Below are 27,941 nucleotides of genomic sequence, written 5' to 3'. Positions count from 1 at the left end.
TCACAATAGCCTCTCAGAAGTTATTAATACTTCCAGTTCCTAAGAAAGCAGGGAGTGAAAAAAAAAATAAGCTCTATTTGCAAAGTGTTACATAGGCAAGTTCACGGAGGGATGAAGCTAGATGTGATGCTAATTCCACATTTCTGCATTGGAAGGAGAATTTGCAGATGCTGGACGATCCGGTCGCACACTAGAGACCTTTACAGCCTGCAACCCAAACCTGACTTCCAAGGGGGCAGACCAATGAATCTCGGTCACATTGAAGTCCACTGCTGTAATTTTAGTGTTCATGCCTTAGGTACGCACAAAGCCCCGGTTAGGTAAGGTGGATTTTCTGCATATTCCGTGCCCTCCACCTGTCACTTCTGCTCTGCGTTATTTTACCAGATTAAATAGGACGGACATGTTCCTCCCACTGCCTTAGCTATCAGGAGGGGCAGCCCAGCCTGCCACAGTTCTACTGTGAACTAATGTCTGTCTTCTCCGAAAACAACAGAAAGTAGTTTTCATGGGTAGCTGGGATCACGGACACAGTCTGTTTCTGAGTCCTTTTAATCCTCAGTTAGACACTTTGGGGATCACAGAAAAAATCTTTTTCTAGTTTTTACCAATAAGTATAACTTGTTCCCCAGAGTATAGTAGTTTCTTCTAATTCACTAAAGTCTTTAGAGCTATCTGCTAGGTAGTTGTTATATGTATTTGTTACTGATGTTTAAAGGACTTTCATAATTTTAAGACCTGAGGTTTGATGGGCCTATATATATATATATATGTTTTGGGTTGGGAAAATTTCTTTTTCTTTAAATATAAAGACATCTATACAAAACAAGTAGATAATAAGGAAACTGAGAAGGGGAAGCATTAACTTGGTACTTCGGTATTCTTCAGATGCAACTCTAGACATTTAATCTATTAATTGTGTAGTATAACTTAAAATAAAGAGAAACAAAACACCTAACAAAAGGTATCTCACATACTCGTGGTGGGGGAAGGGAGGACAGAAATGACTATGTTTAGTCCCTAGGGGAAAGGACAGTGAGGTTTCATCCTGACAGTGATTCTGCATTCTCCAAAACAAGCTTCTTTAAGTATTTACCCTTGTATTTTTAATTAAAGAAGTTTTGCCGTCCCCCACCTTTTTTTCTTCTTCTGGAGGAGGGGGTTAAACTTCATAGCAGTTGGTATTGAAACTGCTACTGTTCATGCAACTCTGGCTAGTCTCCAAAAGATCTACATCATTGACCTTTCTCCGAAGACTGTCCCTTAGTCTTTATAATATCCCATTGCAAAAGAGGATAATCAGAATTGATTTTCCTTAGTGGAAAATTGTTAGTTCATGTTAAAGCTCAGGACGAGCCCAAACTTTATACTGTTTACTTTGGTTTCTTTATTGGATGATCATGAAATGAAAAGCTGGTTTAAAAATGTGAAGATAAATACTTATACCAACTTATTTTGGAGAATGTAGAATTAATCCCAGGATAAAATTTCACTACACTTTCTATAGGAAGTAATTCCATGAAAACTACCCTATCCACTGGGTGTCATACTTTTGTTAGTTAAGTTTAACAATTTCACTTTTGCTTTTACCAGTACCTGCCCACCCCAAACTTCTGTTGAAATGGTTTGTTGAATTACATAAGAGAAAAAAAATATTTACTTAAAAGCGCTCATAAATTTTTGCTTAGCCATAAAAACATGTTTCATTCTAAACGGCTCCTAGAAGAATGTGCCATACGGATCATCTGCAGGCTATGATTTTTCTAACGGAAAACAAAAAGCTGTGCAAGCCACTCACCCATTCCAAGCAGGCAGAACGTTCAACAAGTTAGTCTTTCCTACGTTTCCGTGCAAAGTTGCAGCTGAGTTACCTCGTTTGGTCACTTTTTTTTGGCAGATACACAATTCCAAATGTTAGTTCTTAAGTCAGATGCAGCACGTGGGATCTGGAAAACACCTACCAGGAGTCTAGAATACCTTCCAGCCAGCTGTGAAAATTTAGGGCGAGCCTGCAGCCCTCGGTAGGTGCATGCCTTATTTGGTTTAGAGGCATTTTGCTATGTTATTGAGTCATGAAAAGCTATTAAAAGAGCTCTATGGGAAACCTATATTTTGAACAAAGCTAACTTTCTTTTCCATTATCACTGACCCCTTACAGACACACGGTACATAACCATGATTGTGCTCCATTGGTATTTATTGCACATAGACCAATTCCTCACACAGTAGTTAGTTGCACCGGAGTATAAATACTTGGTAAAACACACAGAGGAAATAGAATTTACACGCAAGTGCTTGGTTTTACCAGCAGATTCACATGGGCACTTGGACATAAAAAAATAATAAAAAAATCCTCAAGATAATTGTATTTATAATATGGATACAGTTACAGTACCATGATAAAAGAGTATAAAAAGGCATTTTCCCAATAAATCATTAGCTCAATAAAATAATAGACAACAGAAGTAGAGTTTGAATTTTATTTTAGTTTCTAAGATCTTCCCCCCCACCCCATTAAAAAATATTTTAATCTCTTTTTGTGCGAGTAACGCGTTCTGTGGACTTTACAATCCCTAACACTGTGCAAAAATGGCATGTTGACCCACTCCTTTTCATTTTTGTTTTTGTTTTTTACCCACATGTGCAGTAATCTGAACTGAAACCTCTTTTTTTTTTTTCTTTTCCTGTTCTGTCTTCAATGGACAGAGTCACATGTCACAGAGGCTCAGTGCCTGGTCCTTCCAACTAGTACTGATGCATAAATAAGCTGTTTAATATAAACAAGTCTCTCTGTCTGGCTGTGCAATGTGCACAGTGTGAGGTAGAAACCCCTCCGCCCGGCCACCTAGGCACGTGGGAACAGCGGGCTTGCCCTACAGAAGGAAAGCAAGGTGAGGCTTGCGGCAAGAACAGCTTACGCTTTCTCGAAACGTTAGTTTTGCATGCATCCTTTCCCTTTGCTCTAAGGACAGGAGAAATCATTCCTCGGGAATTAAACTGAAGTTTCTCCGGAAAGCAAAAGGAAACACGTCCTGACAAATTGTCACAGCCCCTCTCTCTCCAGTGGACGGCTCCTATTCTCGGGAAGGGGAGGGAAGCCAAGTTGACTGACTTGTGTCCCCTAATGCTTCTCCCTTCCCCTACTCGGTCCTCATAGAAAGTGTCAACTGGAAAAAAAAAAAAATCTAAAGATGCAGCACACGCACACACAAAAGAAGCCCCGAACCACAAACAGGAAAAAGAACCCAGGAAAAATTAGCAAGCCATTTTCCCACCCCTCCCAAAACTTTCCTTTCTGTGCAACGTTCCGTGGCTTTTCTGTTTGTCTTGGATGATTCAGATGAGGTTCGTGGGCTTTGAGTTCACCTGCTTTAGGTCTTGAGTAAACACGTATCTCTTTCCCCTGGGAAGTCATTCAGGGGCTCCAGGACATTCTTCATCCCAGCACGCAGAGTCCTCGCCCCGGGCCCTGCGCGCCCCGGCAGAGAGATGGGGAGGAGGCGCCGGGCCCTACACCTTGGATTCCGAGGCGCAGTCGGGGCGGCTCGGCTCGTCCAGGCTCGAGTCGCTGTCCGCCGCCGCCCCGCCGTTGCAACCCGCCCAGGGCTCCAGCAGGCGAACGGGCGGCGCGGCCCCGACGTCGTCATCCTCCTCCTCGTCGTCGGAGGCGGCCCCGGGAGACGGCGGCGGCCGGGAGACGGCCAGGCAGCCCGAGGGGCGCTGCCGGTCGCCGCCGGCCGTGCGGCTCGGGCAGGCGGCCCGGCGCGCACAGCACAGCAGGCGCTGGAAAGCCTTGCGGAAGTCGGGGCTGCGGCAGTAGATGATGGGGTTGAAGGCCGAGTTGGCGTAGCCCAGCCAGTTGAAGAAGACGAAGAGGCGGTCCGGCACCAGGTCCCGGTGGAAGGCCTTCACCACGTTGGCCAGGAAGAAGGGCAGCCAGCAGAGCGTGAACACGCCCATGATGATACCCAGGGTCTTGAGCGCCTTCTGCTCGCGCAGGGCCACCAGGCGCGAGGGCCGCCGTTTGCTGGTGCGCCCGTTGGCCAGAGGGTCGGTGGCGGGTTGCGGGGACTCCGGAGAAGGCGCGGGAGAGGCGGGTCGCGAGGGGCCGCCGAGGAAGCGGCGCTCGCAGCTGTCAATTTTCTTCACCTGCTTCTGGGCCTCGCGGAACACCCGCAGGTACACGAAAGCCATGATGCACAGGGGCACGTAGAAGGAGACCACGGACGAGGCAATGGCGTAGGCCCGGTTAGTGACGAAATCGCAGCACTTGGGGTCGTTGTAGCAGCGGCGCGCCTCGTCGCCCTCAGCCCGCCACCAGTGCATGAGGATCGGCAGGAAAGACACCAGGGCCGAGATGGCCCACACGGTGCACACGAGGGCCCGCGCCCGCGCGCGGGTCAGCAAGCTCTGGTAGCGGAACGGAGACGTGATGGCGAGGTAGCGGTCCAGGGCGATGACACACAGGGTCTCGATGCTGGCCGTCACACACAGCACGTCCACCGAGGTCCAGAGCTCGCAGAAGAAGGAGCCGTACTCCCACCGGCCCCACACGACGATGGTAGCCCCGAAAGGCACCACCAGCAGCCCCATGACTAGGTCGGCGCTGGCCAGGGACATGATGAAGAGGTTGGTGAGCGTCTGCAGCCGCGGCGTCTTGGCGATGGCCAGGATCACCAGCACGTTGCCCACCACGATGAGCAGAACGATGAGTGCCATCAGTAGGCCCATGCCGGCCGTCCACTGCTGCGACAGTTGCGCAGGGCCCTCGCTGATTGGGGGCAGCAGAGAGGTGGGCGGCGATGCAGGCACCAGCAGTCTCGCCGCGGTGGCCGCGCCGTCGGGGAGAGGTGCAGCAGATGACAGGTTGCAGGGCTCGGAGGCGCCCAGGGAGAGCGCCCCCGCGCCCATGCCGAGCTGCGGAGGCCGGGGGCGGGGGGTGTGGCGGGGTTGGGCAGTGTTTGGGGAACACCCCAGAGGTCTCGGTAGCTGCGCGCGTGGAGGGAGGTCCCGGCCAGGTCAGGGCAGCCACGGTGCGGAGCCCGAGGCTGGGCGCCAGGCACCTTTTCTGCGGGAGCTGAGTTCTGTCGTCTCCGCCGCCGCCGCCGCCGCTGTTGCTGGAGCCGCTGCCGCTGCCGAAACAGCCGCCGGGACCTCAGCATGTTTCTGAGCGCGCAGAGCCGGCAGTCCAGGCACCCAACACCCACCCCACCCCATCCCCACTCCCCCAAGCCAACCCCCGGGGCTTAGCGTCAGGCTCCTGCAGCCAATCCCGGCGAAGGCACGCCCCTAGCTGGTTTCCCCCCTCCTACCCTCTAACTCCTCGCATCCTCCTCGCACCCTCAGTTCAGAGGCGCTAGGGAGTCCGCGGTAGGTCTTCCAGCCAGCAACTCTCCGGCCCCTGCCGTTGCCCGTGTGCGCACCCCTTCCTGCTCCCGCTGGTTCCAGCGCCCTGTTTCCCCAAGTTCTGTATGGCATCGGCTCTCACTCGTGTCCCTGCCCGCTCCTGAGGCTCCCACTCTCTCTAGTTCCGTTCCCTTCCGCACTTTTGCTTCCTGCGTTCAGCTCCCTCCTGCGCCCCCGCTCCCCTGCACCCCGCGTACCTTCAGTGCCCACATTTCCTGCAGAGGGGAGTCCGTGCTTCCTTTCGAGGAGGGGGGACCTCCGTTCCCTAAGCTCCTAGAGCCTCGCCTGACCGCTGCGTTTGGAAGACTTTGGCTGAGAGATTGTTTCTCGGATCGAGCGGATCGAGCAGCCTAGCAGAGCTCGTGTAATAATACCCTTTCCCGGTGAAGAGGAGGTCCAGTCAGCCTGCGTCCTGCCAGCTCCGGGGATCAAAAGCGAGTGTTAGAGGTTAGAGGAAACTTTCCAGCCGGGAGCCTTGCTAAGCAAACCGCGCGTCTTGTCAGGAACGCTCTCGGGCGCTATGATTGCAAGGAGCTTCCGTGCCAGAGTAGTAGATGCAGAAAGGAAGCTAAGATTAGTGCATCTGACAGCTAATGCCAGGTCCAGGTGGAAAAACACACTGCCCAGTCCCAGAGAGTGAATACGAGCATGATGCAACCGTGTGTGCCGACACTACGAAGGCAGTGGCTTAAGGAAACACAAATGTTTAACCGTAAAGGACACTGTCACGAAGAACGAACACATTGAATTACATTTCAGACTTCACATTTAGTAACAACACCTGTACTTTTGTGTTTTAATACTCACGGGGTCTTGTAATTTGCGTTCGGCCAGTACAAACAAAACTCGTCGTTTTGGTCGACATCATAAGGAACTGAGATTTCAGATTTCTTGGTGTGCTTGGCTGTTCTCTCCTTGGCCCAAATTCTCAGATTCTCAAAACTCTAGGAATAGTTTTGAAGGGGTGAGAGGAGAAAATATGCGAGTACTCAGGAGGATTAAAATCAGACAACAGTTAAAATTGTAGCCGTGGTTTTTGAGCTGGCAAAGGAACTGGTGTGGAGTTTGTGAGTTCTGTGCTCAGTAGTCCGTGGATCTACATGTAGGGCCAGCAGGAACATACATCACCTCAGGAATGCAAGCCCCCTGTCAGATTAAGCCGTGGTAAGGTCCTCAGATCGGCCTCGGACATAAAAAGCCTTTAATTGAATCCCGAGAAGGTAACAGCTTTCTCATAAACCACATGAGGATCCGTGAAAATGTTATGTAATGCTCACACACCTTTCTAGCAACTGGACCCGAGTCATTCTTACCTTGCGGGGAGACTGACTTCCACAGCAACCCAAGCCAAGAGCTCAGAGCAATTCTTACTGCTTATTAAGTCAAGCAGTTTTAACAACCTTCTCTTACATCAAAACATACAAATTTGCTTTTGGCCCAAACTGGATACACAGAGCTTTACAAGAGGGGAGGGTGGTTTATTTGTTTATTCACCTTTGCCCTGTGATTTGTCAGCTTAGTTCTGACAACTTGGGGAGGCTGAGGGGGAGGGGCAAGGAAAGGATTGGGGCTAGCAAGAGGGGAGGAACAGGGCCTGCCCCCTTCATTCCGTGTTAGCTCTGGAGAACCTCAGTGACCCAAGTCCTGGCAAACCTGTCTTCCCTGGGGCTTCTTTCTGTCCCCAGCTCCCGCCCTTGCGCCTCAAGGGGCAGTCACAAAATAGCTAAGGGATGGGAAAGAGTTGAACTTGACATTGCCCAGGAAAGGGGTTCTGAGTGCTGGGCTGCGGGGTGAGGTGTAGGGCATGTGGGGAGGAGGCTTCCTATCCAGCGCCATCTTGCTGTCAGGTGGGGTTACTGGAACAGTCCGTGCCAAGGTGAAGTGCCCTGAGGGGCCGAGGGAGTGCAGTTGGGTCAGCCATAAAGCCAGAGCTGGGTTGTGGAGGTTCAGGGCAGAAGCCTGGATGCCAGTACCTTTACCACATGTATTAATATGTGTTGGTGTACATTATGTATACATACATGTATTTGTGTACGTAGGGACATGTACAAACACACCATGTATGGGGGCATGAGATTTGAATGGTCAAAAAACTCTCCAGAGTCTTTCCCCCTCCTCATTTAAAGAGACGTCAAGCTTCTCTGAATTTCTGGATAATAAGTTCATTAAACTGTAATAGAAAACAGAAGGTTATTTTAATAGGAGTTCCACCAGAGGGCTGCAGGCATGAGGGATCTCAGGATTCTTGGGGTTTTCCCTCAGAGGTATTCATGGAAAAGTTGGGAAGAGTCCAGATTCAACTACAGTTAGATTTCTTTTAAAATAAGATGTCCTCGGGTCTTTTTAAAAATTCCTACATTTCATGGCACATTTTGGGGGAGGCTTTTCTAGTTAACACTTTTTGTCCTTCAATACGGATACAAGATCACGAAGGAAAGGCTCAATATACCCACTTATACAGGTATTACATGTTGCAGGTTCAAAATGAATAATTTCTTCATTTCCCCATTCCCACCTGCAACTGTTAAAATGAATCACTTTTTAGGAACCCACAGATTTGACAGTATTTGAGAAAATAACGGAAAGCTCCAACAATAAATGCTAATCAGTACACTTGGGAGCCAGTGGGCTTCTCCCTCAGTATTTCCTGCCACCAGCTCTACCCTTCCCATCCCATTACCGTCGTGTTGCACCTGAACTTGGCATGGGTTCTCTGCGACCTCCCAGCCTCCAGTCCTCTCTACTGCACCCAGTGTGGCATACCATTGCCAAATTAATATTTCTAAAGTGCTGCTTTGATCAAGATGCCTTTCTGTTCAAAAACCTTACCTTCTTAATTCGGCATTCAAAGCTTTCCACAATCCGTTTCTAAGTAGCCTTTCCAGCACGGTCTTATACTTGAACTCTCCATGCTGCTCTAACAATCCTGTATTGCTTTTCTTTTGTGGATCTAAACTCTTTTTTTTATTTTGCATCTGTACTCTCCTTGGATTCCTTCCACCAAGATTCCCCTCCTTCACCTCTGTCTCAATGGATTCAGCCCTTAATATCCAGCTGATATCTTTTTTAAAATTTTTTGTCTTCTTTGCCCACCATCACTCTGGGAATGATTTCTCCTTTTTCTACCTACAGTAGTTAATCTGATAATTGCATTTCACATGTTAATGAACAATATTTTGTCTTTTGACATCTCTCATGTTGTAATTTAATTTGTATATATGTATTTTTTCCTTCTCATATGAATTGTAAGCTCACCGACAGCCAGGACTATCCTATACATTTTTACATTTCCCATGTTTATTAATAGTTACTTAATATTAATTAAAATTAAGCTTCATTTCATACATACTTAATGTTTAACATTAAAATAGTCTCATATTTACCCATATAAACAACTATTGAGTGGTTTTGGAGTTATAATCCTTCCTCATGCTTAGAATTTACAGTAATAACTCATTCCTATAGCCTAGTTAATATTTTCATATAAGCATCTCAAAATAATTTGCAAATGCAAGATAGGCTCATGAGATGAATGAATTTATATTATGCCTGCTCATGAATGAATGAATGAATGAATGAATGAAGTAGGACACAGGAAAGAGGTTTTCCAAAAGTGCCATGCATGCCCACATCTGTTAAAATCACTACCCAATCTTAACAAATATTCAAGCCAAATGACTTTTTTTTTAGCCTTCATTCATGACACTATATATTCTATATATTCAGGCATTTCTGCCCTGGGAGAATAGCTGATGACTTGAATGTGGTTTCACTTTCTGGATTAAATTAGAGGTCCGCCCAGTAGTGGCTTAAACACATCCAACCCGCCTGTGGTTGTAAGTCATGAACTTGATGAAGACATTTCCATTCTTGAGTTGACCTTGCTAAAAAATGAGATCAAAAAGAAAAAGGAGGAGCCCAACTGGACAACTGCCGGGAGGTAGGCCAGAGGAAATCTAAGGGGGGAATTTCCAAGTATAGCCCCAAGCAATGCATCAAATCAGTAAGTTACCTAAATTTGCCTTGAGGCTGGCTCATGGGGGTGGGATTTGTTAGAGCTCAAGAGGCTGTTTCTGAGTAAAAATAGACAACTTTTCAAGTAAAGCAAACCTACTGCTGAAACAGTCACTCGGAGCTAAGTAACCAAAGAACAGCCCATACCCGTGGCTGGCACTTAAGGTCATTTGCTGGTTCTGTAGCCACCATTTCCACAGGAACAAGCGACTCCATCCATTGTGATAAGAATGAACACAGAGCACAGGGCATAAGGCTAGCAAAGCGTGGACTGTTAGGAAAATTCAAAAGCTCTCCTCTCTCCCACTGACTTTCTCTTTGCCTCCTCCTCTTCTTCAGTGAGTACATTGAACAACACTAGAGCCAATAATAATATTTTTCAAAATTGGCAAGTATTGGAAAGTGTTCAGGCCCGAGAGGCAGAAGATCAAGGGTTGTGTCCTGGCTTTTTCTCTCTGCAGTTTGACCTTCAGCAGCGACTTCTACTTTCAGATTGGACTCCTCATTCGCTCCGACTGAGTTATGCCTGAATTAAATGAGATAGTGTGTGTGAAAGCTTCTCGAAGTCTCCTATAGCACCATATACTTGTAAGGCATCAAATGTCTTATCCAATCAACACGATATTTCAAACCATGAAAGGGGCCAGGATTTGCTTGTACAAGAAGAGTCAATTCACTTAAATAAGCTTGTCTTTAATAGGTTGAACTCCTTTCTTTCTCACACAAGATATTAATATGACACAGAGGCTGGATAACAGTGAACTATTTTGAAAGGCTTTTACCTTTGGCAAATCCCATTTTTAAGAAGGGCCCCCCTCCTGTTCTTTTTTTGAATAGTATTTGTTTATGTGATTCTGTGAAATAAATTCCTTTAAAGTATTTCAGTGGTGAAATAGTATCAGCAGATAAAGATTTTTTTTTCCCCTCAAGTCAACTGTTTAGTGCCATGACTAGTAACTTAAAACAAAAGGAAGGCAATGCAATAGAAAACTTAAGCCACCTTTCAAAAATTCTGTTCTTATTCAGTTGTATCATGAATAAAAGTGGACCGATCATCAGCTGAATCTTCCCTTAAAGCGACAGAGGCAACACAGGTGTTGTCACTGCCTGTGCAGGGTGTTCGGCTAAGAGCTGGCCTTCGGTGTGCTGTAGTTCAAGGCTGTAGTGACATCGAGCTGTGCTAATTACCGACAACGCTAGATTTTATTTTAACAGTTTTGCTGTCTGCCAGATAAAACCCTTATGTTGTGAAAAGCTAAGGAGTTTGTAGCAACAAGAATCCCTCCGGCTCTTGTTTCAAGTTTCTGCAGAGTAGGAATGAGGGCTTTTCAACATTTGAGCTCCCACTTATTCTGGCCATGTCCTTGGTACTTCATCAATTCCTGTGCAATAGAGGAACCACTTAAAACCTTGTGCCCAGTAGATTCTCTGCAATAAAAGAAGACATTGTGTTTTCCATTCATCCATGGAAGGTGGCATCTGGGGCCTGCAGCTGAATGGAACTGCCAACACGAACCAGGAGGGGAAGCTGGCCGGGCACTCTGCCTCTGGGAGACAGAACATGCCTTTTACATTTCCTTCTTTTCACTCATTACTTTGATTAGACTGAACGGGTATCTTCTCTTGTGTCTCTCCACTTGTTCGTATTGTATAGATTTCACTGTTTTTCACTTTTTATTTCCCGGCTATATTAAAGCTCATCCAGGCCCACCCAGTGACAAGAGGTCCCGGAAGGGCAGAGTCTGAAGACACTGATGAGACAGTCTTGCTGCTACTTTGGTTTTGATAAACACTGTGGTCAGTCTTCTTGCTTTGAAAATAAATATCATACCTTTGACATGGCATTTATTTTCCATAATGTCTCAGCTTTGCAGGGCCTTGAATAAAACCTGTGAGAGACCTTTTGCCTATGATAGCTCTCAGTTTCCTGAGCGTTATCCCTTAATTAAATGTCAAGGGGGCGACAACCTTCTTTGTAGACTTTTTCTAAACATAAATTACTTTTCACACTGGTGGAGAAACGGTTGGGGTTTTTTTCTTCCCATTTTAATATGGAGAAACTGAAGCAGGAGAGAGACGTGCTTCAGTTTTCAAGGAAAGGGAGTTAGTTCTTGACTGTCCAGCCTCCTGGGCTAACCTTTAATGATGAGGACCTGCACCCTTAACAGATTTTCGGCCCACCTTTTACTACTTGTCAGCATAACTTAATTGCATGATATATTTGGGGGCTTGGGCAGGTCATGGAGTAATTTCTGTGTGTGTGTGTGTGTGTGATTTTTTTTTTAGAATTTTTTAAGATTTTATTTATTTTTAGAGAGGGAAGGGAGGGAGAAAGAGAGAGAGAGAGAAACATCAATGTGCAGTTGCTGGGGGCCGTGGCTTGCAACCCAGGCATGTGCCCTGACTGGGAATCGAACATGCGACACTTTGGTTCGCAGCCCGCGCTCAATCCACTGAGCTGTGCCAGCCAGGGCTGAAAACTGATTTTATTTAAGTTATCTCCGTGATATTTTTCAATGACTATGGACCTTCCTGGGGAAAGTGAAGTGATCCTCTCAAACCAGCCTCTCTCAGGCTGGGAGGATTCAGGAGTTTACTAGATCATCAAAAAAGACAATAATAATCCAATTTCATACTTCAGAACTGTCTCAATAAAATATTGAGTGTTTTATAGTGGAAGACATTTTTTACACATCACACAAAGCCCAAAATCTTTAGTTGATACACATGACTACTACACACTGATTTAAATTCAAGATACAAATAATGAACTTGAACAAGATCACAGGTAGATAAAAACTATTTTTCATTTAGTATACATTTCTAACAAAGTTATATATGCCCCAAAGCTTTTACGCATTTCTCTACCCCACAGTGGTCTCCAAGGGAGCCCGGGGGGCTGCAGGTTTGGCCTCGACTCACTTGGAAGCCAACATAACTCACCTCATTCCTCCCCGTGAACCAGGAAAGGAAGCTCTGCAGGAACAGGTGCCTGTCCAGCAGCAGCTCCGCAATTTCCGCTGGAACGGGGTTCTGCGGGGGATCAGGAAAGGGCGTGACTGCTCAGCGTGAGGAGCTGAGCAGGTCACATGAAGCTGCTGCATGGTCCCCCAGCTCCTCTCCCTTCCATTCTCTATTTTTTCCTCTCTTCTTCCTTGTCATTCTCTGCTCTTTCCTGTCTCTCTTCTTGGCTGTTTTTCTTGGGCCTCACACCTCTTTGTTTTCATGTTTTCCAAAGTGACTTCCAAAAATACAGCTGTGGTGTTCAGTCCTTTGTAATTGCTGAAAGTTCCAAAAAATTAAAATCAAAGAGACGCCCCTTAGCACACGGAGGCAAATGTTTTCACCAGCCGTGTGCTCCTCCAGAACTCATGACCAAGTTTTTCTACTGAGCAGAAGAGGCGTCTGCATCCCCTGGGTCCTGTCCTAAGGTGGCCTCTGGGTTGGAGCAGAGTCCGGCAGGACAAAGGTGGGGCGCCTCGGGTCTCACCTTTGCCCCTGCAACGGAGCTGGGTACCCTCTGGTCTCCACAGATGCTGGAAACCAGCCCAGATGCCGGAATCCAGCCCAGATGCCCCTTTAGGGCTGAGCTTGGGACCACAGGCAATTTCCTAAAGTCAAGTTATCCAGTTTAGTTGTGACAGTGGCTTTAGCGACCAATGAAGACTAAAGGTTAGCAATTCTGAATAAAATGTTCTCCTGGCTGGTCCGTTGCGAAGAGACCAAAGCCATTTGGGGATCGGCGACAGGGAAGGGCTTTGAGGCCTCCCCACAATCCACCTGCCTGGATCACTGGTTCTTCCTTCTTGGGGCAAAGTTTGTTTATCTCACAGTTCTGTAGATCAGGAGTCTGGAAGGCACTGGCTGGGCCCTCTGGTCAGTGTCTTTTGTGCAGCTGAAACCCAGGTGTCAGCTGGCATTCAGGTTCTTCTTCCAAGCTCACTATAGTTCTTGGCAGAATGCATTTGCTGTGGTTGTAGGACGGAGGTCCCTGTTCCTTGTGCTGCCTGTCACCAGAGGCCACTCTATTTCTGGAGGCCACCTGCATTCTTTCCCACGTGATCATCCCCATCGTCAGACTGGTAACAGTGCCTTGCGGCCTCCTCATGCTTGACTCTCTGATTCTGTCTCCTCCTCTGGAGCAGTCTTTCAAGTCAGTAGCTCTGAGCAAGTGAACAGATTCTGTCACGAAATGTTTAAATATAGTTGGAGCTAGAAGAATGATCATATTTAGCTATACAAATGAAATTCTCATTGTTGCTACATTTCTACGCAGCTTTCCAAAAGTGCCACATAAATCTAACTCTGAATGCCAAAAGGACTCCAGAGAAAAACCAAGTAATTCAGTAATTTAAAAAAAAAGTCTGTAACTGGAAAAAATTTTCACTCTTATTGAGAATCAAAGACCCCACAATTGTGACGACCTCGGGAATTTCATTTAAGAGCCCAAATGAAGCTGTTTGGAAGCCTGAAACAGAAAGTGAAAAGGCAAGCTCTCCCAGCTTTGTCACTTCACACCCTACCCACCACATGTGGTTCCAGACCAGGTACTTAAGTCACATATACACGGAGCTTTGAGGCTCTCAGAAAAGCCTAGAAAACGCCCTCAAATGGTATTGACACAGTCCTGAAAATATTTTATTTTCTTATCTGAAAATGTCTAAAAGTAATGATTTTACTGTGATTTGTCACCATTCCATCCCACTCCCTCATTTTCCTCTCCCTTGCTGCCAACCACTCTGCAAAGACATTTTTGACATTTTCCCCCATCTAATTAATAGAGATTATATGGTTTCCATGGGTCTGCCTTGAGGACAGTGATCTAGGTTTAAAAGATTTCTGCACATATATACTCATGTACGGTTTTCGTAAGAACTCATCTGGGGTATGACTTAAATAAAAGTGATTTATTAAGCAATTAAAAAACTCATAATTAACCTTGCAAAAAAAATCAGTATTTTTAGAGCATTACCAGTATTGGTATAAGATTTCGAAAATACCCTTGGCTTATGTGTTTTTGTTTCATGTGCTTTCTATTACATAATTTAAAATTATGGCCCTTTAGCAAGATCACATGAATATTAGTAACCAGTTTTCACATTTACCTCGCTCTCTAGACCATACTACTTACGAAGGCAGGCTCTGGAGCCAGACTGCCTGCGTTAAAATCCAGGTTCTGCCAGTTAGTACCTGGGTGACTGGGTGACTCACTCTGTTATTTGACTATCTCTGGCCTCCATTTCCGCATCGGTGAAAGGGAATTCAGTCATCGGGGCTTTCCTCCTTGTGTAAACGTCATGGGGTGCACGTACACAAACCCAGACGCTAGAGCCTGCTCCTGGAATTGTGTGTGCGATACTGTCACGCAACGCTCAGCGCAGTGGGTTTGTTTACATCAGCATCACTGCAAAGCCGTGCGTAACACGTTGCGCTGGGACGTGGCGTGGGCTGTGACGTCAGCACGCAATGCGAGTTGCTCAGCTCCTTGATACAGCTGGTCCTTGAATCAGTGCGTTCCCATCAATGTTTCTCAGCAATGAAATTGATAAGAAAATAAAAATTGATTCCTGGCCGGGCCACGGCCCGTGCGGAGTTTGTGAGCCCTCCCAGAGTCGGGGCGGGTTTTCTCTCGGACTGCGTTTCCTCCCATATCCCGAAGATGTGCAGGTGAGGTGAATCGGCGTGTCTGGAATCAACGTGCCAGCCCCACTGGGTGTGGGTGTGGGCGTGGGTGTGAGTGGCCCTGCGATAGACGGGTGTCCTGTCCAGGGTGGGTCCCAACTTGCACCCTGAGCTGCCAGGGGAGGTTCCCGCCACCCAGGAGCCAGAACTCTGTGGGTGAGAATCATTATCTCTCTTGTTTGCATTCATCTTTCTTGAATGTATGTATAGCTCACATTCACTTCAGTGTTTAATATTAGAAGTGTTTTTGGCTCTTTATTTTGAAGTTTGGTGATGCTTTTGTGACCAGAAATACATCGTAGGAACTTAACTCTTGTCTATACCCCTTAGTCTATGGTACATGGTACATTTGTTTTGTTACAAATTGTTTGGCTTCAAGGCTCAGTTTCCAAGGACCTGCCAACAACACTGGCTGAGGACTTACTGTAGTTTTATAGGTCCACTGTCACATATGGGGCCCATCACTGACCGAAGTGTTATCTGGTGCCTGACTATAATCGTCATCCCTACTTCAGAGATGTTTGGGAAGACTCCTTAAGATAAGGCATATAAAGTATTTGGCATACTGACTGGTTTATTGTAAGTACTTAATAAACACTAGCCCTTCTTCTTTTCTGTTTTTAACACCACCACCACCACCACCACCACCACCACCACTGATGGGGGCATAAAGCAGAAAACACCTTCATGCTAAACAAAACCAAATGTGGCAAAGGAGCCAGCCTCCCATCAGCAGAAGTGAACCGACTGACGGAATGTTCTCTTTAAACAGTGAGAGGACGTAGTAAAGAATCTCATCTGGTAAGTACTTTCTGGATTTCAAAGGCAAGTTTATTCTTCTGTGGTCATTTAATTTGATTTTCATTCTGTTTGGGGAACTAGCATTTCCCAAATTAATGTTACATCATAGAAAGATCATTCCGGAGAGTTCTACCCTGTGTATAACCGTGCCCCAAACGAATGGACAACAACGGCCAAAGCCCCACTGGGCTCTTCATCGAGAAGCTTGTTTACCAGCTATAATTGATCCAAGCTGCTTCTATGGTATAAATTCATAACATCTCCAGGAGGCCGGAAGAGTCCCTTGGGACCTGCTTTGTGTCGATGCGGCACAGCACTCAAGTTCTCCTGAGTGCCAGAGTCTGACCACTTCACCCCTGAGAGCAGAGAGGAAAGGAGCAGACAACAAAGGAACTTTCCCCAAGTCCCTGGGAGAGTCTTTGAGACCCTAACTTGGAACTATTCGTTGTACTCCAGAAGCAGCTTTAATGTCTTGTTTGCCTGGTTCCTGTCCTTTTGTAACAGATGATGAGGTTTTTAGAGCGAAGGGATGAGGGCCATGCAGGGGGCAGAGGGAGCGTTTGGAAACTTCCTACTAGAGAAGGAAAAAGAGAAAGCGGGAGGCCATTCACTGCAGAGACAGAGTGTTCTGTACCTCGCAGTCACTCGTGGCCCCCTGCCGCTAAGAAATGGGTTGACTGTGTTCACGGTCCTCTGCTTGAGAGTATGGAGTGTATATTTTAGATACATTTTCATTAAAAAGTAGTGGTGTGAAAATTTGGGAACTTGTTATTTTTCTGGACATGTCTATTATTTCGAAAGTGAATGTATATGGACTCTCCCATTCTCCAGTAGTGCTGCACCAATGAGGTGTGAATTAGCTGGTTTCTTCTGCGGGCCGTGAGGTGAGGATCTGTTCTAGCCTCTCCCCTTGGCTTGTAGCCGGCTGTCTTCCCCGCTCTGCGTATCTGCTTGTGTGCCCAGATTCTTTCTTTTTATAACGACACTAGTCATATTGGGTCAGGACCTGCCTTAATGCCCTCCTTTTATCTTGATGGCTTCTGTAAAGACCCTGTCTCCAAATAAGGTCACATTCTGAGGTGCTGAGGGTTAGGACCCCAACATATATGTTTGAGAGGGACACATTTCAACCCATGACAAGGTGTCACTCCGTGTAAGGAAGCTTGCCCCCTTGTGTGCATTTTTTAGTCACCTGCAGCTCACACCTGCTGCCTTGTGTCTTCTGAGACAGAGGGCGGGCATCCAACTTTGCTTATCGCACACTGAAGATGACCTGCCGCATAAATGGCATCTGGACCCTGGTGAGGATGGTCAGGTTTGTTGTAGGTTGCAGACTGTCACAGCCGTGAACACCACAGGCTGCTTGTGGCCAGGTCAGGTTCCCCTGTGTGCCGAGTACGTAGCCTGGGTCTTAGCATGGGGTTGGGAGAAGGGGCACTTGTGTGAGGCCTGTCTCGGTTAGGTATGTGCGTGACGTAGGGATAAATAGACTGCTTTTCAAAAAATAATTATTATTATTTGTTTTAATTCCCACCTGAGGACACGTTCATTGATTTTTAGAGAGAGGAGAAGAGAGAGGGAGAGGTTGCCTCCCATACACATCCCAAGTGGGTATCGAACCTGCAACCTAGGTGTGTGCCCTGAACGGGAATTGAACCAGCGACCTTTTGGTGCTCTGGATGACACTTTAACCAACGGAGTCACTCCAGCCAAGGGCAAATATACTGCTTTTTTATAGTTTTTCATTACAAACCAAGGAACTCCACTGTCTTTTTGCAAATGGAATAGGAAAGTCCAGGTTCACTTTAATAGTTCAAATGCAAGGAGAAAAATGTGCCAGTGAACTTGGTTGTTGCGTAGATCACTTTGTGGCAATTGTGTGGCATAATCAGAGCTTCTCGTCACAGCTTCCAGGGGCCTGCTATTCTTCCTGAACTAGAATTGGTGTAACAGACAGAATAACTGGGCAGGAGAGGTATAACAAACCTTTATAACTTAAGAACAAAGCTGGCCTTTGAGGTAAGATAAGACCAGGTACTCGCTCGCACAGAATCCATTGCAAAACAGGATTTTTGTGACCTTGAAGTAATGATTTTGGTTGAGATGGTAACTCAGACCCTAAAGTATTGGCTCTCAGAAGTTTGACTAAGAAGTCACTCCCTCAGTATACAGAGTTAGGTTTACTACAGAGTCTGAAGCTCATGAACGGCCTAATTGTGTGTATCCTTAAGTTGTATGTCTAATTATCCTTTACGGATACTGATGACAGAACTAATAATGCTTTAACCTCTACATGGCCATGGACCACATGAACCGGATTCTTATGCCAAAACAAACAAACAAACGAACAAAAATCCCCTCCAAAGCCCACCTGATTAAGGTCCAAGAACTCAGGCTCATGACCTGTCTTGCCATGTGATATTAAGAATGGCTCTCGGACTCACAGACACAGAGAGAGGGGAGGGGCTTGGGGGACGGGGTGAAAGAGGTGAAGGGATTCCGAAGGACAAATTGGTAATGACAGAGTAGTCCTGAGGATGTAAAGTACAGCATAGCGAATGTAGTAAATAGTATTGTAATAAATCTGTATGGAGCCAGATGGGTGCTGGGAATGCCAGAGGCAGCACCGTGTAAAGTGTAAGATTGTCTAACCACTATGCTGTACACCTGAGACCAGTACAAAATAAACTGAATGTAAACTGTAATTTTTTTAAAAAATGGCTCTCAGCTGCGGATGCCTCTGCGATGGCAGCAGAACGTGGGAAAAATCCGAGACTCTGTCTTCGTATGGCATTCTCGGGGTGGTGGTGCCAGCTCCTTACAGATCCGCAATGCGTGTGCTGTGGAGATGTGTATGAAACTAGATCTTAAAAAATGTCACATCTAAATGTTTCCAGTGGTGGGGTTGGTTCAGTAGAACAACCTTATGTAAGACGGTACTTGAAAAGCTTAGATCTGTGCGTCGGAGTACTATTTAGTCATCTGTTTGTGCAGCTATATTTTTAACTTAATTTATGATGAGCAAATACATTTTTTTTTCATTTTTTGAGCTCCCAAGCTGTGTTTCCATACTTCAGTTTATTTCCCTCTCAATTTCCTTCAGGACACATTACAAAGAACTTTCTTTGGAAATGTCATAATGCTTCCCTGAAAGCAGGCGGCGTCCTCAGGGAGCACCGAACCAAACGGCCAAAATGAAAGACTGGAAACGGAAGCAGGGGACCCGCGTGCTCTTTCCAACGCCGTGCGGTAGAAGCCCAGGCCTATGTCCCAGTCTCTTTGTTTTTCCCTTTTTATCGGTTCTTTTTCTTTTTATTGAAAACATTGTCTGTGGTCACGTAAAACCTCTGGCAACACTTCTGACTGACAAAGAATCTCTCAGTTGTTGCCAGTGGAAGTATCATGACTGTCACAGTGTTAAGAGTAATATACAGCCCTGGCTGGTGTGGCTCAGTGGATTGAGCACAGGCCTGTGAACCAAAGGGTCACTGGTTTGATTCCTAGGCAGGGCACATGCCTGGGTTGCAGGCCAGGTCCTCAGCGGGGGGCATGAAAGAGGCAACCACACACTGATGTTTCTCTCTCTCTCTCTTTCTCCCTCTCTTCCCCTCTGTCTAAAAATAAATAAATAAAATCTTTTAAAAAAAGAGTAATACACAGCTTTAATAACCCACTTGCCGTGGGATCTAGAATAGTAAGTCTACGTGAAAGATGCAGACCCTGTCCTCAAGAAGTTTATATCTGGACAGTTTCTTCTTTTAACTTCATTGAAGAATAATTGACAAGTACAATTTTGTGTCTTTAACACATACAACGTGGTCATTTCATATACATATACATTGGTAGAATGATCACCAAGATCAATATAGTTAATGCATCCATCACTCATACAGTTAGCATCGTTAGCTTTTTTGGTATGTGAGTGAGAATGCTTAAGATCTACTCTCAGCAACTTTCGAGTATACAATACATTATTAACTGGAATCACTGTGCTGTACGCATCAGCTCCGCAGAGCTTATTTTCCTTGTAACCGAAAGCGTGTACCTTTTCATTACTCCATTTCTGCCTTCCTTCAGCCTCTGGCAACCGCCCTTTTATTCTCTGCGCCCATGAAATGGGTTTTTGCTTTTGTTTCATTTTTAGATTCTGCATAGAAGTGACGGCACACCGTGTTTGTCTTTCTCTGACTGGCTTACTTCACTTAGCCTAGTGCACTCCAAATGCATCCGTGTTGTTGCCAGTGGCAGAATTCCCTCCTTCTCATGGCTGAGTAACAGTCCATTGTATAAATGCACCACATTTTCTTTACTCATGTGGACACTTAGGTCGTTTCCGTGTCCTGGCTGTTGTGAACAGTGCTGCCGTGAACACGGGCGCACAGTCTGTTCGAGGCCCTGGTTTTAGTTCCTTCGGATACATCCCCAGAGGTGGAATTGCTGGATCATATGGCAGTTTGATTTTTAATTGTTTTGAGGAGTCTCCATACTGTTTTCCACAGCGGCTGCCCCAGCTTACATTTCTGTCAGCAGGGCACGGGGTCCCCTTTTCTGCACATCCTCCCGGACACTTGTAAAATCTCATCTTTCTGATACTGGCCGTTCTAACAGGTGTGAGGGGGCACCTCATTGTGGTTTTCCTCTGCGCGTTTTCCTGACGATTAGAGGCGGCTGTCGCATTCTTTCCAAACCCGCGACTCATCACCAGCCACGATGCTAAGGGTGTCCTCTATAACATCTCATGACTCTTCACGATGGTCTTGTCAGGTATTATTTTTACTTTGAAAAGGAAGAATGTGAGGCTTAGAGAAGTGCAGTGATTTGCCCAAAGTTGCACAACTAGTAAAGAGCAGAGCGGGACACCCGGCCCAGGTCGGTGTGACTCCCAGGTCGGTGTGACTCCCAGGTGGGGGCTCTTCAGCACTCCGGAGTAAGGCCTCGATTCACTTTCCTCTTGTTCTGAAATGGCGCATTTTTTTTAAAAACCAAGATCCAGATTCAATTGATATAAAAAAGATTAAGCCAATCCTATACAATCACATCATATGAATTTTTCTAGTCTTGTCTTCCTTTATAAGGATGTTTTCCATGAGTGCTCGGGGCCAGTCCTCCACGGGTTACCAAATTCTGCCTACTTGGCATTTCCTCCCTTCTCCGGGCACCAGGTCAAGTCTGCCTCCCCGCTTTCTGCACAGTCAACAGTTCTGCCCGCTGGACGCCTTCAGGACTGCGTTCCAACTTTCTGCGACCCCCACCCGGGGGCCACACCACCAGGAACAGCGTTGGCGAGAACGGAGCGTGTTCCCAGGGCACCCTCTTCTCGCTCGAGGCCCCCAGAGCACGCCGGCCTCTCGTATTCAGAGCTCGTCAAGCCCACGTCCTGCGTGAATCCTGTGTCTCCTGAATTCTGTAAGGCATAAGACAGACTCTTCAGACGATTCTTTTAAAGCGCCCTGCTAGGTTCAAGAGGACGGGGAGGAGTCACAGCACACCCTCAGCTCTGCAAAGAACCCGGGAAGGCCACCCAGGCCTCCTGTAAGGACCCGCCCCCCCCCCCCCCCCCATGAGGCTCCGACCCTGGGCTCTGTCGGGCCGCCCTCCTCAGAGTCTGCCCCTCTCTCTAGAATGTGTGGGCCCCTCACACTCCGTGTTCTCGGCACTGGGGGCTCAGCTCTGACCGAGGCATCAGAGGAGTCCTACTTTAGCACCCTGTTCTGTGTAGATTTGGGAGTTTTTGGCACACCGTTGTAATTAGAACTGTGGTGGAGGCAGATGGAGGGGGAGGGGCGGCTTTGAAGAGAGTGCAGAGAAATGAGGTGGCCGAAGGTGGGGAGCACCACCAGCCTTTAAGGGGACAAGGGGAAGAGTAAACCCCATATGCTGAGCTGAGATCCTGGGAGGCCAGAGAAGACCTAGGTGACAGGGCTACCGAGGAAATAAAGAGTTTCAAGAAAGGGGTTGATATAAAGGACCAAACTCCCTGCTATTTAAAGAGCTCCTAGAAATCAAGAATGAAAAGCTAGTGGCTCAACAGGAAATGGGCAAGGACCATGAACAGAGAACAACAAAGAAAGACAAATGGCCCTTGAACACCTGAGAAGATGCTCAACCTCACTCGCAGTGAGGGAACCTCAGGGGAAAACTACCCGAGATCCACCTCTCACCTCTGAGGCTGTCGGACATTTTGACCTTACGTGGTGTTGGCAAAATTTTAATTTCAGGGCATGTGCTGCTGAAGCAAGCACGGTAATTCTATGTTTAACTAATATTTTTTAAAAAACCTGTAGACTGAGGACCCGGAATCTATATCCTGGCCTGACTCTTCCCAGCTATCTGCTTCCAACCTCCTCTGACATACTGGCAGCTCACAGTGACCGTGTCCAGATCTGAAGCTGTTCCTCTCCACTCCCCCCAGACTCCTCCTCCTCCTCCTCCTCCAGTCTTTTCATCCCAGGAACCGGCCCCACCGTCCCCGCAGGTGCTCAGCTGAGGGCCCTGGGACTCGTCCTCACTTCCTCTCTCCGACTGTGCCCACAGCCAGTTCGTCAGCGAGCGCGTCCACTCTGCATCTCCCGCACTGTCTCCCACGGCGGCTGCTGTGGTCTAAGCCAGCCTCGCCTCTCTTCCAGGGCTCTGGAGCAGACCCCCTTGACTTTCACTCTCGCCCCTGGAGCCCTGTGCCCACTCTGTAGCCGAGGTCATCTTCTAAAAAACGCACCCATGATCGCTGAGCCCTCCCACTTCAAGCCTCTGATTGGTTTCTCATTGCAATCAGAAATAAAACCCAACTGGCTTCCGTGGCCTGAGGCCTACAGGACTCTGGGTGCTGGCTCCCTCTCCTTGCCCCTCCCTTGCTTCCTGTGCTATACCACACAGGCCCTTTGTTCTGGAGCAGGTACCTGCTACAGGGCCTCTGAACTCGCTGGCCCCTCTGTCAGGAACTGTGTGGCAAGTTACTTCTCACCATGGAGGCTTCCCCTCAAATGTCACCTTAGGGAGGCCTTACCCGGTCACCCCCTCCCCCAGACTCAGCCAGCCTCTGTGCAGTGTTGCTCTGTCTTGGCCTGGGTCTTCCAGGGACATGGGCATGATAGCCTGGGAACACATCCTGGATCAGTGGCGTGCGGAGGGCCCATTCTCGCACACCTGCTGAGCAGGCTTGCTCTCAGCCGGATGATCCAGAACAGCTGGGGTGGGTTGGTGGCGCGAACTCCCCATGAAAAGTGCGAAGGGAGCTGCTCAAACCACCTGAGAAGTCCTGACCTCACGCGGGTGGTGCCTCGGCAGAGGCATGCGTTACCGGTGCCCGAAGGTCAGGGACGGAGCCACCGCCAAAGGGCACTGCTGAGCCGCCTGCTCTGTGTAGCCATCTCTGGGCTATAAGTTGGTCTTTTCTCTGCAAAGTAAGTGGGACCCTTTTCCTGTGCCTGTGCAATCTTTCGATCCACTCCATTGTGTCAAAGGCCTACCAGCCAGATTCTTGCTGTTCTAAATCACAGCCTTCTCCTTGCCCCACTCAATTCCCACTTTGCATGAGGGACCTGGAGCTTTGGAGTGCCTACGTCTCCCATCTACTAGCCGTGTGACCTTGGGCAAGTTGTCGCGCATCTTAAATCTTTCAGCTCTACATCCGAAAAGTGAGCAGAACCTCTGCGACTACACAGGGTTGTTGTGAGGATGAGAGGAGGCCGTGCCCAGGACACTGGACTTTCCACGGCTCCCCATTGCCCTCCTGATTAGGTCTGACATTCAGGCCCCCACCCCATGTTCCCCCATAGCTCCCCAGGATCCCACAGGCCCCACCCTCCCCAGAATGCCAGGTCTTGCACCTTTGCACAAACCTTCCACTGCTTATGGCAGTCTGTTTTCCCCTTGTGCTTTTTCTGTTTTCTGTTCAAAAACAACACGAAATGCATTGATTTTATACTTAGGGAAAACCCGCACCATTAACGTTATGAATACCCACCTGCCGCCTGTGGTTGGGCAGGCCTTTCAACCACCCCCAGGTTTTTAAAGCCTCTCCAGTATTGGACCTTGAAGTATACAAAGTCAAGTATGTATGGGGACAAAATACAAATATGCAACCAACTGTTATAGAAATTAAAAAATGTAAACTCTTCTGAGGACAGATTTGCATTTTTTTTTTACTCATCTGGGCATTTCCACCCTAGTGACTGTGACTGCCAAGCCGCCTTGCCCTTGGTTTCAGTAAATATTTGTGCAATTGAATTGTTAACCACTGCGTGTAAGAACAAGCAGGTCTCACACACTGTGCCTCTTATGAATAGAATAAAAATAACCCATGGAATTCAGCAGATTAACTGATACAAGGTTTTGTTCTCTCGCCTAGAGAGAGGGCCATAAAGAGATCATTGAGGAGCTTTTCATTTGCGAAGCCAGCGTTCACTGCCGCTTGAGTGGATGAATGGTAGCAGCGGTTATAATGATGTATCAGACTTCGTCCATCTTCTGCTTTTTCACCCGTGAAACAGACTTGAAACACTTTACAAGGGTCAGGTCCCGAGAGGGGAGGAGGTGCCGCCCTCTCTCCTGGGCTCACAGAACAGTGACTGTGAGGAAATGCTCATTCCGGGGCTGTCTTCACCCTAAGGGTTGCCTTCAACGTTCACCCTCCTGAGGGGGATGGCAGTTTCCCTGCCTCTCACCTTATTTGGTGGGAGCGGTTGAATGATGAAGAGACAAACTCCTCCTTACACGTTTTTGATTCCTGTGTGCAGTTAATAAAAGTGAGCTAAGTATTGTTGTTTTAATCTTACTGATTAGACCGGAAAGCTGAGTAAGACACATTATCTGCTGTTTACTTGATCATCTGTCTAAATGTTTCATTTTCTTGAGCCAAAAATTCTGGTTCCCTCTTTATTGATTGTGGTCTTCATTAAGCAGCCTCCTCTGAGCACCTTCCTGTTGGGAAGTCTGCAAATTAGATGAGTTCTGATCCCAAAGGAACTTGTGACTTAACCCAGCGTAAAGGCTGATGTTTCTCAATGGGGGCAGTTCTGCCCCCCTGCAGGACACGTGGTGATGTCCGAAGACATTTTTGGTTGGCATAACTGCAATGAGGGGGTACTCCTGGCATCTAGTGGGTAGAGGCCAACCTTGCTGCTAACCATCCTATAACACATAAACAGTCCCATAGCAAAGAATTGCCTGGCCCAAACTTTCAACAGTGCTGAGGTTGAGAAACCCTGGTGAAGCCATATAGACTTAAATGGACAAATAGATTAAAAGTAGTGACAGATGAAGAAATACCCATGTGCTATATAGACACGAGATTGGAGGGCAGGGGACAACTTGGTGCCTGTCACCATAGCCCCAGTGGCAGAGCTAAGGACCTTTCTGCCACTATGGGAGTAGACTTCGTGAGAGGGATAAACGGGGTGCAGGGGATCCTTAGGGAGCCCAGCGACCTTCAGGACAGAGCCTGATGAGTTAAAATCACTCTGATGTTCATCACTGAGGCCTGCGTCTGATAAAAAGGCCAGGCATTGAGGAAACCATCACAACTAACAAGCCCTTTACATCGGGGGAGGACGGGACTTTGCTCTGTGATTACCGCATTACTCACCAAGGCCAGAAACTACTTAAAGTTCACAATCATATCAATGCAAAGACCAAAAAAGAGGAACCATTCAGCCAGCTCAAAGAAATTATTGCATAATTTCCTTGTGTGTGGTTCTGGCTAAAAATAACCTTTAATCCTCATCAAGAGTAAACTGTCAAAGAGAATTAGGAAGCGAGGTTACAGGGTGGGGCAGAGAGAGCAATTCATCAAGGAAGAAATGGCTCATTATATTTTATGATTAAAATATCAGAAAGACTGGAGAAAATGCAGGACAAAGGGAATATGGACTGTGATGGGGGAGGAGGTGAGTGGGGAAGTATTTGCATGTGTGTGTTTTAGGGTCAGGAGGCACAGGATTCCCACCTGGGGTGGAGGTGGCTGGCAACCGTGTCTTAACTGTTGGGCCACTGGGTGTTCTTTTGTCACCAGTTGTGGGCAGTCTGTCTCGGCTTTGACCACTCGCAGAGAGAGAGGGTAAACCACAGGCTCTGTGCCTGTTGGGCCATGAAACCAAACGGGAAAGGCCGACCTTAGGCTGAGCCCCAAAGCCATTGTCCCCTTGGCGTTACCACAACACAGACTGGGAACAAGAGCAGACATGTTCCTCATAGGGTGACCACTGCACAAGCTGTAAGGGAGTAAGGAGGGACAGCATGTGTGAAACAAAGGCTTTTTGACCTTTTGGGTGAATTTTAGCTTTCAGCCAGCTGGTAGTCACTTCCTGTTTGCCATGGCATTATAAAGTCCATAAAGCAAAAACCCAATGGAGGTGGTGCTATGAATGTGCCCTCAATTCTTAGTATAAGGACTCAAATATAGGCAAATTTTCAAGGATGGAGATGTCCTGTCTCATTGGCCTTCCAGCCTTGTAATTTGGGACAAGATTTACTGCTCCAGAGGCGATTAATAGACATACCTCCAGTATGTCTACCTCATTGTATGTCTACAGTGCTTTGAAAGATCCTTGAGGAGAATTGAACTTCTTCATTTTCGCAGATGTGGCCTCCAGCCCAGGGCCTGGCAAAAGTGTGTGCATTCAATTAATGTTGGTTGAATGGATGACTGGAAATGAAGGGATGAGTGGGTGGGCAGGGAGGTGAGTGGGTGGGCAGACTGATGAATGAATGCATGGATGGATGGATGGATGAATGGGTGGATGGATGAAGAAACGGACAGACCAGTAAGTTTCTCCACTTTCGAGGTCTTACAAGCCATGGCGCCCTTGTGTTTTAACTGTTACACACATGCACAGTATTATCATTAACTCCCAGATGTCCATGTGTTTCGTTGATAAGGACAGTGGAATTAGACAGAAAAAGAGTTCTGTGCTTCGCTGATGCCACATGTGAAAAGCTCTTTGCCAAACGCATTGCTTATCACCTGAAAACTCCTCTTCTTGATATCTTATTCCATTTATAGATTCTAGCTCTACGGTGTGAGATCTTATTTCCTGAATTAAAATGTGATAAGAGACCTTTCAGTTCCCAGAGTCTCTCCTCTGTCTGTAGGTCGGAAGTTATTGGCCAGAGTCCCGGCATCTCCCATGAGCTACTGCATGCTTCTGATGACCAGACCTCCTTGGCCTTCAGACCAAACGATGTCATATTCTTTATGGCGCATTTTTCTAACATTTGATGTACATCAACACATTTACACACATCTTTATAAGGAGGTATATTTAAAGTTTCACGAGTTACAGAGGGGTTGGGCATATAGCAGACTTTTAGTAAATGCTGAATAAAAATCCATAAGGAAGAAAAAACCCACAGGTGTTTGGTAAGAGATGCCATTCCCAGCTGTCTCTGCATTATTTCAGATTATGCGACTTTGAGCCTGACTGTTGGCAATTCAGCGAGAGTAACTGTACCAAAGCAGGTGGCTCCTGCCTTTCTTACAGAGCCCATGCCTCGTCTCCAGAGATAATAGCTTCTGTGGCTTGAGGCTTTACAAGGAGCCAGCTTCCCCCCACAGGCCGTCTTTGCTTCAGGCGAGGGAGGGCGGGCTGTTTACTTCATGCTTCTTCACTGCCAGTCCCCGTGGAGAAAACCTAGGAGTCACGTTCACGTTCAGCCGCTGAGTGGGCTGAACCAGAGCCATCCGTGTTATTCTCTTTTATCCAGTATGTATGTTTGGGGCAGCCAGGGTGTATTTGAAAAAGAAATACTAAGAAATGTTAGAAAAAATTATGGCGTCACAACTTAATATTTAAGTTTTTTATCCATTTTGAGTTTATTTTTGTGTATAGTGTAAGTTGGTAGTCAAGTTTCATATGTGTGTGTGTGTGTGTGTGTGTGTGTGTGCGTGTGTGTGTGTGGCTGTCCAGATCTCCCAACACCATTTGCTGAAGAGGCTATTTTTACTCCTTCTACACTCCTGCCCCCTTTGTCGAATATTAATTGGCCACAGAGACATGGGCTTATTTCTGGGCTCTCTGTTCTGTTCCATTGATCTATGTGTT

The 27,941-nt window shown here is 47.0% G+C and overlaps 1 protein-coding gene across 1 annotated transcript; it reads right to left on the bottom strand.

The window, feature by feature from the left end:
* Window positions 1-2,176: 2,176 nt before the first annotated feature.
* ADRB1 (adrenoceptor beta 1) lies at window positions 2,177-5,223 on the bottom strand. Its single transcript, XM_045854500.1, has one exon. It carries the CDS (start codon window positions 4,909-4,911, stop codon window positions 3,511-3,513), a length of 1,401 nt encoding a protein of 466 aa, XP_045710456.1. The 5' UTR covers window positions 4,912-5,223; the 3' UTR covers window positions 2,177-3,510.
* Between the last annotated feature and the right edge of the window lie 22,718 nt (window positions 5,224-27,941).

The sequence above is a fragment of the Phyllostomus hastatus genome, unplaced genomic scaffold, assembly GCF_019186645.2.
Source record: "Phyllostomus hastatus isolate PE091 unplaced genomic scaffold, TTU_PhHast_1.1 phas_scaffold_1066, whole genome shotgun sequence".
Lineage (NCBI taxonomy): Eukaryota > Metazoa > Chordata > Mammalia > Chiroptera > Phyllostomidae > Phyllostomus > Phyllostomus hastatus.
The sequence above is the reverse complement of the archived record's forward strand: the minus strand, read 5'-3'. Positions and strand labels throughout refer to the sequence as shown.

Bases quoted from the DNA above. Each gene is read 5' to 3' on its own strand.
- ADRB1 (XM_045854500.1), bottom strand. From the start codon at position 4,911: ATGGGCGCGGGGGCGCTCTCCCTGGGCGCCTCCGAGCCCTGCAACCTG.